The 14,407-nt window shown below is 39.7% G+C and overlaps 1 protein-coding gene across 1 annotated transcript in view; it reads left to right on the top strand.

The window, feature by feature from the left end:
- Nucleotides 1-14,407, top strand: part of Cntn5 (contactin 5) — a 1,166,275-nt gene that overhangs the window by 1,115,471 nt on the left and 36,397 nt on the right. The window contains exons 19-20 of the mRNA XM_032911019.1: nucleotides 3,947-4,017; nucleotides 4,976-5,210. Of these exons, the coding sequence (XP_032766910.1) occupies nucleotides 3,947-4,017; nucleotides 4,976-5,210 (306 nt within the window). The remainder of the gene's footprint in view (nucleotides 1-3,946; nucleotides 4,018-4,975; nucleotides 5,211-14,407) is intronic.

Below are 14,407 nucleotides of genomic sequence, written 5' to 3'. Positions count from 1 at the left end.
CGTCCTGGGTTAGTTAGTTTTGAGTTGGGCAGTCACTGTCTGGTTGTTCTCTCAATCTCTGCTCCACCTTTATCTCTGCACATCTTGTAGGCAAGACAAATTTTTGGTCAAAGGTTTTGTGGGTGGATTAAATTCCCCCACCCTCCTCTGGAAGTCCTTGCTACTTCAGTCTCTATATCTACCTCTGATAGAAATATCAGTTTGAGTCACCCCCATAAACTCCCTGTATTCTCCCCACTCCCAAGACTCCAGCTAGTCACTAGAGATGCACTCCCTTTTCTGTTCTCACTCCCAAACCTCTCCTGCTACCCCCACACCTGATTGTCATCCCTGTTCCCCTCCTCCCTCCTCTCCCATCCAGTTTCCTCCTTCCATCCACCTGTGATGACTGTTTAGTTCCCCTTTGTAAGTGAAATTCCCACATTCTCCTTTCGAACCTCCTTATTACCCAGTTTCTTTGGGTCTGTGGATTGTAGCATGGTCATTCTGCACTTTATGGGTAATGTTCATTTATAAATGCATACACACCATACATATCCATCTGGCTCTCAGATACCTCACTCAGGAATGATATTCTCAAGTTCCATCCATTTGCCTGAAAAATGTCTGTTTTTAATAGCTGAGTAGTATTATATTGTATAGATGTATCACATTTTCTTTATCCATTTTCAGCTAAAGGATATTTAGTTTGTTTCCATTTTCTGGCTATTACAGTTAAAGCTCTTATGGACATAGTTAAGCAAGTGTCCTGTACAGTGGAACATCTTTTGGGTATACAACTAGGAGTCACATAGCTGGGACTTGAGGTAGAAATATTTCCCTTTACGTTGATTTTATTTTACATGCATGTCTGTGCTCCACTTTTGTGTCTAATGTGTGTGGATGTCTCCTGCCCGTGAATTTACAGATATGTGGGAGTTTGCCATGTGGGTGTCCAGCCATGTTGCCTGTTAAACATATTTTTGCTCAGAAAGTTAAGATTTATGAAACACTTAAATATGTTTTCTAAGAACTAAACTGTGAATGGGATACACAGTGCTCCTTCCAGATTTTCAGGGCATTTAACTTCATAGTTCCTTGTATTCGATTGCACGCCTCAGATTTCAGTGGGTTTCAAGAGAGGCTTACATTGGAGATAATGGCTCATTGGACAACTCCTGCTCAGAGGCTCTGGGCAGCCCATCATTGTGAGGACGGAACAAAACAGAAAGAAATCTTCCCATGTTGACACTTGACATGGAAATATGAGTTCTTAGTGACTACCTTCAAAGAAGAGAATTCAAAAGTCAAAGTTCTACATATGAACTTAGATCAATGATGTAGACAAAGAACTTATCTTAAAATACAGTAAAACAATGTTATTCTGTTGTGTTGATATTTAGATACACAGAGTTGGGGATAAATGTAAAATGTGTATTTAACGTGCATATATTCACTTTCTTTTTTTCTTAAATTTTTTTATTTATTATCCAAATGTTGCCCCCTCCAGGTCCCACTCTGAGTTCTTCACCCATTCCCCTTCTTTGCCTCTGACAGGCTGCTCCCCGACCCACCCATCCACCTCTGCTTCTCACCCACCCACCCACCCACCAATCCTACCTCATCCCCTCCCAGCATTCCCCTTCCCTGGAGCATCAAGACTTTATAGGATTAGGCACATCTTCTCCCAATGAAGCCAGACAAGACAGTCCTCTGCTACATATGTGCTGGGGGCCTCAGATCAGCCTGTGTTTGCTCTTTGGCTAGTGGCTTAATCTTTGAGAGCTCTCAGGAGTCCAGGTTGGTTGACATTGTTGGTCTTCCTATGGGTTTGCCATCCCCTTCAGCTCCTTCAGTCCTTCCCCTAACTGGTCCATAGGGGTCCCTGACCCCAGTTCAGTGGTTGCCTATAAATATCTGCATCTGTCTCAGTCAGCTGCTGGTAGAGTCTTTAACAGAACAGTAATGCTAGGGTCCTATCTGCAAGCACTTAGCATTAGTAATATTATATTCACTTTCTAATTAAAGAAACATCCTAAGAGAAACCACAATGTCTGGATATTAACAAACTGTATAAAAATTGCTATTGCTTTAAATAAGCATTTACTTATGGTCATGATACTCAGAACTCTGAAATTAGCTTGTATAGAGGAGACAGGAAACTAACTGACACAGGCATATATCACTTTACCAGTAGCACCCTTACTGCAAGCCTCACATGTACTGTTGCACACAAAGTAAACAAATTTAAAGTCATAGTCAACATCACACAGATCGTCTTAAGAGAAGTGTCAAAACATATGAGCATGTCTCAGGTTTTTATAGTAGCCATAATTATAATTCCCAATGACCCGTGTGCCCTCTGAGAAGCATACCATTCTCCAACTGACTGTTCTAAATCCACAATCACAAAAATGATCCTGTCTAAATTCAGTGACTCTCAGAAAGCACAAATAATATTTTTAAAAAAGAATTGTAGGAAGAAGGATTAGGAGGGGTGGGCAGCACAACAGAGTGTGTGGAATTATAGTGATCAGAATGAACCATATACATGTATGAAACTGTCACAGAAAAAATTCAACACAAGCTTTTAAAAATGCATGTTAATAAGTGATTTCCTTGCTTTTCACATTAACTGGGACATTTTAACTATTATCTGAATCCTTTCTTTTCTTCTTCATTGAATCCCGTGTGCTCTCTTGTACCAAGGTGAAAGCAAGTGTCAGATACTTCTGAGGGAGTCCGTGGAAATGAACTCCGTAGATGAATAACCTAAGAATGCATGTGGCTGTCAAAGAAAACCATGAACAGCTGCTGAACTTTGTACAGTCTGGTACTAGTAATGTTTGCAAGTCCTTGAACAGGAGAAGAATTATGTCTCAGGAGAATAGCCCAAGGGCATTTACATTGGAATCTGGTTGCACAAAGGTTATTGATTTTATTGTAGGTCATTATGTATTCACAGGCTTTTCTTGCCTACTTCCCTGGTACAAGAATTCTTTATTTTACTTTTCTAGTACTATAAAATATTGGACTTAGGGTTTTTATAGTATATAAAATGTTGCATAAAATATATGCTAGTAATTAATAGCATTTCATTCCAACAAGTAATATATAGTAGTAGATTTATTGTTTATGTGCATATCAATATTGTCTTAAATATATGCTGGGATAAAAAGGCAAGACTGAAGTATAAAATTGCCAAGGCAGGCACAGGGTCTGGGAATGATTTCTTTTAATAGTTTTCTTCATTTAACAGCCCTTCAGTTGAAAATACTCTCATTCCGCCCTAGATTTTGTAGTTTGGTGCAGTGAAGGGGAAATTTCTTTCTCTGACACATTTATTCTTTTAATCATTATTCATTTGTAGAACTTGCACTGAGTGCATCTGTATTTGCAGTGGCAGAAAGATTGATATTGACAGCTGTTTTTAATGCTTATTCATTTAAGTGCATTCTCACACAGTAGCACTATGGGTATGTTTCCCTTAAACTGCAACTCCCTGAGATAATGCTGTTAAGGACCAGGTGATTTTTTCCAGGGCCTTTGCAGATGCAGGGATGATAAAAAGAAATAAAATAGTGGCAAAGAAAAGAAGAGTCATTAAAAGGGTGAAATGTACTCAATCATTAGCAAGTAGCCTTAGCTCTGGTATTTATTAATTATGATTTATTGATATTATATATTATAGATATCAAGTAAGTATGTAATATACAATAGATATTATAGATATCAAGTGAAACTATATATATATATATATATATATATATATATATATATCAGCAAGCTGTCCCAGGAAGCAAGGTATGTACATTTTGCCTCAATATTAATATGATAAATTAACTGAAAGCAAATAGTTGACTCATTTATGAATTCTACCAAATTTAAGTCAGGTGATAATGACTTGAGGTTAAGGAAATTACACGCATTTTCATTCTCTTCAGCCTCCATGCATTTTCATCCACAGTTCCTAAGACGGCACCCAGCAACGTGAGTGGAGGAAGTGGAAGAAGGCACGAGTTGGTCATTGCCTGGGAGGTAAAAATAATGTCTTCACAAATCTCAGAATGGGTTGTTTGCTTAGAAACTAAGGCTATGCACAGAGAACAGGTCCTGGTATCAGACTAGAGGTTTCCATTTGAATGAAGAAGCAGTAAGAGGATCCACTATTCAGATGAATATGGACCAGGTAAATCCCTCTCATCCTTACCCAGGGCCCAATCCTTTCATAAGTAAAGCTTTATGTCTTGTTTCCATATTTCTCTGGGGTACTTACTTCCCCACATTGGACCTCTGTTGATCTTCTTCTATGAACTTCATTTAATAGACTTTCTCTCTTCCTTTACTCAGAACACTGTTTTTCTTTAAATTAAAATTCAAGCTACTCACCACATAGTTTCTGGCTATCTACAATGCACTGTACCCTCTGCTACTCAGTGGCTGGTGGCTTCACTCCATTGGCTGGACAATACATTTACTTCTCTCTGTAATATGCATTTGAAACCTTTAAGTAAATTTAAATGCAAGCCATGTGCAGCGTGAGATGTTTAAACAAAATGATAGTCCAGGGTAGATGTTTGTTTCATTGTTTTTGCAATTAGGAAAGCACAGACACTGAAGAGAGGTCCTGCATTAACCTCTCTTTGATTTAGTCTGCAGAGAGGGCAGCGGAGCATTAAGTAGTGTACCCCAACCATGACAGCTTTCTCTAGCATGTTACAATAGAGTCCATAGGTCTTCAGCTCATATACATGACTAATTGGAGTACACTTATTTCATTTCATGAGTTTTCAATGTGGATACCAAGATATGTAATTCTAGTTTTTTATCTTGTATCTCTAAAGCCAAAGTACATGTGTTATCTTAGCTTTCAGCCTATTAGAAACTTGCGAGACTTTTCCCCATCGTTCTCTGTAACTGCAAAGCTAAGCACTAAGAGGAGAGTGTTTCTCAGCCAGTCGTTTTGTGCAATATTAACCCTATTATTCTTCTTTAGCCAGTATCAGAAGAGTTTCAGAATGGGGAAGGCTTCGGCTACATAGTGGCATTCAGACCGAATGGAACACGTGGCTGGAAGGAGAAAATGGTTACTTCTTCGGACGCTTCCAAGTTCATTTACCGAGACGAAAGTGTCCCTCCTCTCACACCCTTTGAAGTCAAAGTTGGTGTTTATAATAATAAAGGTGATGGGCCTTTCAGCCAGATTGTAGTCATCTGCTCAGCTGAGGGAGGTCAGTGTCTTTGTATTTTGATTTTTAATGAAATATTGTGTGCGAGTTTTAGAAAATACCGGATAGCCAAAGATTGAAAATCTCACTCATAATCCCATTATACTTGTTAGATGCAATTTATGAGACTTTTCCAAAATTCATCTTTTTAAAAGCTTAGTCTACATATGTTGATTTACGTTCCTTGTTCATTAAAAATATATGACCAATATGTTCCATTAAGTGGATAGCATCAGAATATGTGATTTTCTCTGGATAAGTGTGTGTGTGTGCGTGCGTGTGCATGTGTGTGTGGTGTGTGTGCGTGCGTGTGTGTGTGTGTGTGTGTGTGTGTGTGTGTGTGTGTCTGTAATTAAGATTCCATGACATAACCAATAAACATTTCTGACAAAGAAATCTCAGACACGGCTCAGACACAGGGACATTTGTCCCCAAACCTTCAGATCTATGTCACATTCTTGAACAAAGGGAAAGTGAAACTGAAAAGCAGAGAAACAAGCTTAAGCATCTTCGGATAAGAATTAATGCACATCTCTCCACTGATCCTTGGTTTGTCTGTAGCATGTGTCTGTCAGCTGCATGAGTGCATCCTGTTCTTACATACCTGCCCTGGGTAGGATCTCGAGATTAGGTCTGCTCACTTCCAAAAGAATGAACTGAAAACCAGCAACTTTCTCTAGGTACTGAAGGTAAATCGCAAACCCACCTTCTGCTCTCAAGATCCCGAGTCGCTTTAAACTTAAACACAAAAGCGCAGTCTTCTGAGGGAGTAAGTGAGGGGGATCTTAGCTTTCCCCTACTCCTAATCACATGGAGACTTCAATGGCCCTGCCAAGTTAAAAAAGTAAGAATAATTCAATATAAGAGATTACACAAAGGCGACAGCTATTTGACCTTTAAAATAAGCAAGGTCAACACTAACTGAGCCTGGTGCTTCATTTGTGCCCACATGTGCCACTTGAATAGCTCATAGAATTTCTAGTATTTTTGGTGCTGGGCGCTTCATGGGAAGGAATAAATAATGTCATTCGAATGTAGAAAACAAAAGTAGTGCTTGACTTATGTAAGATACACTTTCGAATAAAAGCTGCCATGCATCTTTTTAACTCAGAGTCAAGCTGTGAGGCTGAGTAAAACTTTATCCTAGGGGAACAAAGCTAGCCGTGTGCGGAATCAAGTGTTACTCGGTAGGAGTTCTACTAAGATTTTTATGTACTCACTACAGGTTGTGTTAGAAACAGCCATGCTCAGGGGTGGAGGTGGGGTGTGGAGGGGAAGGGAGGATGGGAGACAGAGAGGAGGAGAAGGAAGGACAGGGAGAGAGAAAGAGATGGGGGAGGGAGAGAGGGAGGGAGGGAGAGTCTTACCTAATTTATGCCTTTAAAATGAGTTTGAGGTAATAATTTCAAGCCCAAGTCTTCTTTTCAGAAAGCCAGTCTTGGGGACTCTGAAAAACAGCCTAGATCCATATTACTTAAGACAGGCTTGCAGAGTAGACAGTAAGTGGTACCACGGGGCTTTCTACCCACTCTCCCCGTGGTATAGGAACAAGAGCATATGCTTTGGGCCTAGAGAAATGGCTCACCAGTTTAAGAGAGCATCCTGCTTTTACAAGGCCCACCACCAATGGCTCACTACCACCTGTAACCCCAGCACGAACTCCAAGGGATCTGATGCTTTCGTCTGGTTGCTTAGGCACTGAACTCAAGCCCAGATTCCCACATACCTATATATAAGTCTACAAGTAATAATAAGGAAATAAAGCTTTTCCTTTTAAACACATGCTTTTCCCTGTACTGTTTGCTGGGAATATGGCCCTTATCTAAATGTCAATATGATTTTTCACTCCAAACAACTGTTTGGTAGTGTGTATCTTGCCAGAAAGTATACAGCACCTTTGTCTTAAATTTTCTTCCAAGTAATTACCAAGAACATGGCAGCAGAGCTCATGATGAGGCACAGAAAATTGGAAACCTGTCTTGTAGGTAGTTGTACATCTTTGACAACTTTTGCTTTGAAATCAGATTAAGTGAAATTTTAATTTAGAAATTTAATTTATATCTTCTGCATTCTTTTTTTCTTTTTCTCTTTCCTTTCCTTTTTTTCCTCTACATTTTCAGGCTATGCATCCTTAGCTTTCCCTTTCAAGTTATTCAGAAAACATTTATATTTTGTTTTAAAGACTCTGAGGTTGTTGCTATAAAACATTTCACTATAATATTTTGTCAATGAAACTATGAAAGATACCAGTTGTGCAATATGTGCAATCTAACATTGCTCTGACTGTAAGATCTAAATTTTAACACAAATTAATTTTACAACATTGGAAATTTTTGTTAACCATGATAGTTTGTATCTCTAAATCACGTCAGTCAAAAAAAACAGCAGGACAGAGGACTGGAAGAGCCAGCTTATGTCATCTGCAGTCACACTATGTGATCCTAAGTATGTTACCTAACGTTCTGCAGTCACACTATGTGATCCTGAGTGTGTTACCTAACGTTCTGCAGTCACACTATGTGATCCCAAGTATGTTACCTAATGTTCTCTTACTTAACAGAGAAGGTTTGGAAGTAGAGCACTTCTGGAATTCTGATATTACTAAAGTTAAGTTTCCACCTAGGTGCTCTCTATTCTGAAATATTCTTTTAAATAAGTACTGCAAAGAGACAATAACATGCCAACATTTACTATGTAATCAAAAGGGGAAATTGGAATGCGTTTTAGTCACTTGGGAAATGGCTTTGAACAGTAGTGACCATTTCAAAGACAGAATACCACCAATCAAGACTTTAGGCCAGGAGAATCATGAATTCAAAGCCCACCTGGGCTCTTTAATGAGACTATCAAAAGCAGATGCTACCTACCCACATGTGGTCGTGTGCACTCTGCAAACCCTCATTATATTTTGTATTTTTATCAAGAGAGCCTACAGGAGTGCAAATGGGAATTACATCATTGAAATCAAAGCTTCACCCATATTTGACATATTAAAAGGAATCATTTTATTGATATTATCTAAATTACTTGAGGTTTGAATTGACTATCACACTTTGGAGGTTAACTGTTTCTCTCAAGTATAATCGGGGATGTTCCAGATGGTTCTTTTGTTAACACCCTAGAGCCTTTGGAACCTTTCAGCATTTTTGTAGCAGAAGTAGCAAGGTACAGATGGTGCAAAGTGGCCACTGACATGAGCCTGGAGATCAATTTTCCTGCCAAGATTTCCAAAGGGATCTTACATATAAATCACTCCTCCAACATTGAAACCAAGGAAGAATTGTGTATCTTTAACCCTGGTTGGTTCCACTATGATCTTTTTTTTTCCCTTTTTTTATTGAATTTTTAAAATGTATTTACATTTCAAATGCCATCCCCTTTCCTGATTTCCTGGCCATATAACCCCCCTATTACATTTCCCCTCCCCTTTTTATATGTTTCCCCACCCACCCTTCCTGTCTCCCTGCCCTGACATTCTCCTACACTGGGGATCCAGCCTTGGCAGGACCAAGGGCTTCCCCACCATTGCTGCCCAAGAAGGCCATCCTCTGCTACATATGCAGCTAGAGCCATGGGTCAGTCCATGTGTACTCTTTAGATGGTGGTTTAATCCCTGGGAGCTCTGGTTGTTTGGTATTGTTGTTCTTATGGGGTTGCAAACCCCTTCAGCTCCTTCAGTCCTCTAACTCTACCAATGGGGACCATGTTCTCAGTTCAATGGTTGACTTCGAGTATCCACCTCTGTATTTGTCATGCTCTGGCAGAACCTCTCAGAAGACGGCTATATCACTCCTGTCAACATGCACTTCTTGATATCAACAATATTGTCTGGGTTTGGTGGTTGTATGTATATGGGCTGGCTCCCCAAGTGAGGCAGTCTCTGAATTGCCTTTCCTTCAGTCTCTGCTCCAAACTTTGTCTCCTTATTTCTTCCTATGAATATTTTTATTCCCTCTTCTAAGAAGGACTAAAGCATCTGCACTTAGGTAATCTTCCTTAAGCTTCATGTGGTCTGTGGATTGTATCTTGGGTAATCCAAGCTTTTGGGCTAATATCCATTTATCTGTGAGTGCATACCAGGTGTGGCTTTTTTTGCGATTGTATTACCTCACTCAGGATGATATTTTCTAGTTCCATCCATTTGTCTATGAATTTCATGAAGTCATTGTTTTTAATAGCTGAGTAGTACTCCATTGTGTAAATGTACCACATTTTCTGTATCCAATCCTCCACTGAGGGACATCTGGATTCTTTCCAGCTTCTGGCTATTATAAATAAGGCTGCTGTGAACATAGTGGAGCAGATGTCCTTATTATATGTTGGAGCATATTTTGGGTATATGCCCAGGAGTGGTTTAGCTGGGTTCTCAGGTAGAGCAATGTCCAGTTTTCTGAAGAACCACCAGGTTGATTTTTAGAGTGGTTGTACCAGTTTACATTTCCACCAACAATGGAGGAGTGTTCCTCTTTCTCTACATCCTCACCAGCATCTGCTGTGACCTGAGTTTTTGATCTTAGCCATTCTGACTAATGTGAGGTGTAATTTCAGGGTTGTTTTAATTTGCATTTCCCTGATGAGTAAGGATGTTGAACATTTCTTCAGGTGCTTCTCAGCCATTCAATTATTACTCAGTTGAGAACTCTTTCTTTAGCTCTGTAACCCATTTTTAATAGGTTTATTTGATTCTCTGGAGGCTAACTTCTTGAGTTCTTTGTATATATTGGATATTAACTCTCCATCAGATGTAGGATTAGTAAAGGTCTTTTCCCAATCTGTTGCTGTTTTGCCTTATTGACAGTGTCCTTTTCTTTACAGAAGCTTTGCAGTTTTATGAGGCCCCATTTGTCAATTCTTGATCTTAGAACATTAGCCATTGGTGTTCTGTTCAGGAAACTTCCCCAGTGCCCATGTGTGCAGGGCTCTCCACTATGATCTTTAATATATGATGCAATCTTATTTTAGAAGTGTTTTTAAAAGAATGCAGAGTTCTGATATTAAAATGCATTGTAAAGTTGGATGAAGCTGGACTTGCCTACACTCCCAGAACTTGAGATGCTAAGGCAGGAGAATTAAAAGTTGGAGGCCAACTTGGCCTTTAACAATTACTGGCAGGCTGGAGGGATGGCTCAGCACCTAGAACATAGACTCCTTTCCAAGGACCCTAGGTTGTTTATTCAGCAGACATAGGAGAGTGACAACCTCATGTAACTCCAGGTTTAGAGGACCTAACATGCCCTCTGGTCTCCTTGATATTGCACTCAGATGCACAAACCACCACTGTATACTCACAATTTTTAAATGTTTTAGTTAAAAATAATAACAAATAATAGCCAAAGGCTTAGTAAAACTGCCTTTAAAGTGATTTCCGACCAAGATGAAAATATTAGATCAGTGATTCACGGTTCCCTTTATATTTTGGAAAATACTTGATAATTCAACATATATCTATTTGCTCTCAGCTTCTCGTTACTCAAGGTCTAGGTAAGAAGAACCCAAGCATTCAATTAGTCCATTAGAATAAAGGAATATATTCCATGGCCATTACTCACAGATTAGAAGATTAATTTATTCATAATGTTCCACTTTAGTTTTCTCTCATATTTGAGGCTTTGGCTTCTTCAGGTGAATTTTATCACTCTTGTTTTTATTTAAGTCCAGAATTCTCTCCTCATCTGAAGAAGTTGATTTGAAGTTATCCCTTAAAAGCAGGGCAACCGAGGCTCAAATAAAAGTCCAGCACTCACAAGGTGGCATTTTCCAGATCAGCTTTTGGCTGAAACTGAGCTCAGTGGGATTTATGTGAAGTCAGAAATTAATAAATTGCCATATTAGTTATAAAATACAAGGAATAATCGCCTGTCTGGGCTGGGTGATCCATTTGGATTAGTGACTATAAACGTTCAACGGCAGCTGTCTTCAACTGAATTCTTAACTAATGAAACCATAACCCTTCTCCCACCAAGTTTATTAGACTCCCCTTTGATTAATGCTACCACTAGCCCTCCTGGGAAGTCAGATGTACACTCAGTATTACAAGCACATCCTCCCAAATCACTAGGAGAACTCCAGCTGCTGGGTCACTTAACACATATATATCATCTAAATTCATAAGCGTGGTAATTCTGTTCTCAATTTCAATCTAACTGGTTCTGAAATCTATCAATGAGCGTGTCCACAACACTACTATCTCCAAACTGGAGTGCAGAAGCTATCCACAGCCTACATCACACCCTAAACAAGAGAATGAGAGATTTTCATGTCTCTGTCTGCAGACAGAGCACAGTGCAATTGCACAAATAAGATCCTGAACTTTCATCAAATTGCTTGAGTTCAAGTCAAGAGCAGAAAAAGGTGTCTTTGGCTTTGTTTAAATCTTGTGATATATAAGAGTGGGTTTGGAAATGCTTAAACATGGCCTGGCCTATCAGGAGGAGCCTTGTGCAGCTTGGTTCAAAGTTACCAAGAATTCCGTGTAGGAATGAGGACCATCACATATGCCTGTGGCAGGGTTCCTGAGTTTCTGTGGTTTCTGACAACACCTAGAAGGCTCAAGTAAGGATCCCAATAACAAAATGTGAAAGGGGTTAGTAGTTAAGAGGCAGTGGAAGAAAGAAAGACCTGAGGCAGAGATAGAGACAATGGCTCAATTGATAAGGTGCCTACCACCCATGCACGAGGACATGAGTTCAGATGGTCAGCACCCACATAAAGGTCAAACAGGATGGCATGCATCGACCAGTGTCACACTGAGGCTATAGAGACAGGAAAATCCCTCGGTCTCACTGGGCAGCCAGTCTAACCAATTGGTGAGCTTCCAATTCAGTAAAACCCTCTCTCAAAAACCAACGTGGATAGGACTATGAAACGGTCCAGCAGCTAAAACACTTTCAGAACAAGCCTGGTGACTGGAGTCTAATATCAATCCAAATATAGAAAGGAAGAACCAGTTCTCAGAAGTTGCCCTTTAATATCCCTGTGAATATACTCTCACACACATCATATATTTACACATACACATTATGAAAAGATAGAGAGGAATACGGGAAAATGTTCGCCGTCAACTTGGAGCTCAGTACACATCCACATATGCCCAAGCACATACACACAGAAATCTAAAGAACTTTTGAAAGCAAGGGAAGACATTATATGTGTATATCCCAGTGTATCAACAGCACCATAGAGTTTCTGCCTGGATTCAAATCCTCCCTCCACCATTTAGCAGATGTGATAGCTTTCATAGTCCCCTACCCCTCTTTGAAAAGTAATTACATAATATATAATAGTATTGTAGAGTGATTTAATATATATCTGGAAATAAAATGTCTGAGAACATAGTAAATACTTTTCTTAAAGAGTCAGCTATGACTGGGGCTGGAGAGATGGCTCAGTGGTTAATCACACTGACTGCTCTTCCAGAGATCCTGAGTTCAATTCCCAACAACTACATGGTAACTCACAACCATCTGTAATGAAATTGTAGACTTTCTCTTCTGGTGTACATGGAAACATTGCACTCATGTATACTAAATAAATAAGTTTTTAAAAGAAAGAGTCAATTATGACTATTCTGAGTTCTTTCCTTTATCTAGTATGTGCGTATTTAAGCATATTCTCCCATTCCTCTGTCAGTCTTTGGAGGCATTAAACAGCAAAAGAACCAACTGTATTTGTTTCCTTTATATTCCCTTCTCTATCTCAAAAAATTACTCTCTAGGACTTGTGAGTGATGGGCTTGGAAGATGGCTCAGAGGTTAAGGGGCTTGTCACCAGAGAAGACCAGAGTCCAAATCTCCAGAATGCACATAGATGCCAAGCAGGCCAGACACCCTTCCTGATTGTCTGTAATTCTATTCATTGAGGACAGAGGCAGAATATTCCTGGAGCAAGATGGCTGCCAGGGCAAGCTCTGGGTTTGATTGAGATTCTCTGCTTCAAACAATAAGTTTATAAAATAATGGAGGCAAATTTCTGATACCAACCTCGGACCCTCATACAGATATGCACCTACATACACACATACTACACACATACACACACACTACACACATACATGTACACTACACACATACATACATACTACACACATACATACACACTACACATATACATACACACTACACTACACTACACACACACTACACACATACATACACACTACACACACACATGAAACACAGAAGAGAAAATGAGGACAAGCCATTAACAAACTTAAAACAGAAGGGACGCTTTTGGAAGGAGAAGTTTGAATGAAACAACATCCCCCCTCCCCAAAACAATCTAGAAATGTTTAATTTTGTAGAATAAATGAAATTGACACATTGACTCACATTGATGTGCTTGAATACCACATGTCTCCTGAGCTTGTACTCCTGACTTCTGATGCAAGCATTTTTCTCAAAGTCCATCTGTGGGGACACTCTCTCATGTAGTATCAGTGGCCTTTCAGGCAGGACAGGAGATCCCAACCAGAGATGCTGCTTCCCAGTCAGTTATTCTTGTCTGCAGACACTCTGTCAGTTCAGCTCTAAACTGTACATAGTTTGGAGTAACTGGGCTGAGGCCCTGCTTTTTCCCATGCTGAAATTCTGGCTCAGGTCAGCACGGCCGGACTGTGGATGTTGTTTGGATGTAGAAAGTGAACTGATTTAAGGCTCATTCAAGATTTTGTCCATGCTCATTCAGGATGTGACTGTGGCCCACAGCCCTAGGGTAGCGTCTGTGACTCATCAGGATGGGGTTGGACCTGAATATAAAATCCTCCAAGCTTGTCGATGAAATTAAAGTTCTTGTTTAGGAAGTAGTTTCTAAACATCTCTTGTGTTCTTTTTCAATCTTCAACTTTTTAAATTTAATTTTCAATTTGAGACATACTTAAATGTGTCTGGTGCTCGTGAAAGCTAACAGGGAAATAGCTTCTCTCAGGAGATAAAGAGTGACAGAAGACTGCTCCCCGGCCATGTGTTTTTGTGCTTCTGAAATTATTTATCCCGCTTCAGTCTTCTCTGACAAAGATGTAATTGCCTCAGTAATATAAGAGCGGATACAAAGCGTTTGGCATGTGACTCTGTGCTGCATCCATTCTGAGAACTGACACAGTGGCAGAATGGCAAATGACAACAAAGTACAGCTCCTGTGAAAATGACTCCTACCCAAACCAGAGCAATCCGGTCCCGTGTGTCTAGAAACTGCCAGCGTTCTCT

Source organism: Rattus rattus, chromosome 8, assembly GCF_011064425.1.
Source record: "Rattus rattus isolate New Zealand chromosome 8, Rrattus_CSIRO_v1, whole genome shotgun sequence".
In the NCBI taxonomy this organism is placed as follows: domain Eukaryota; kingdom Metazoa; phylum Chordata; class Mammalia; order Rodentia; family Muridae; genus Rattus; species Rattus rattus.
Note: the sequence above shows the minus strand (reverse complement) of the source record. Positions and strands in the feature narration are given on the sequence as shown.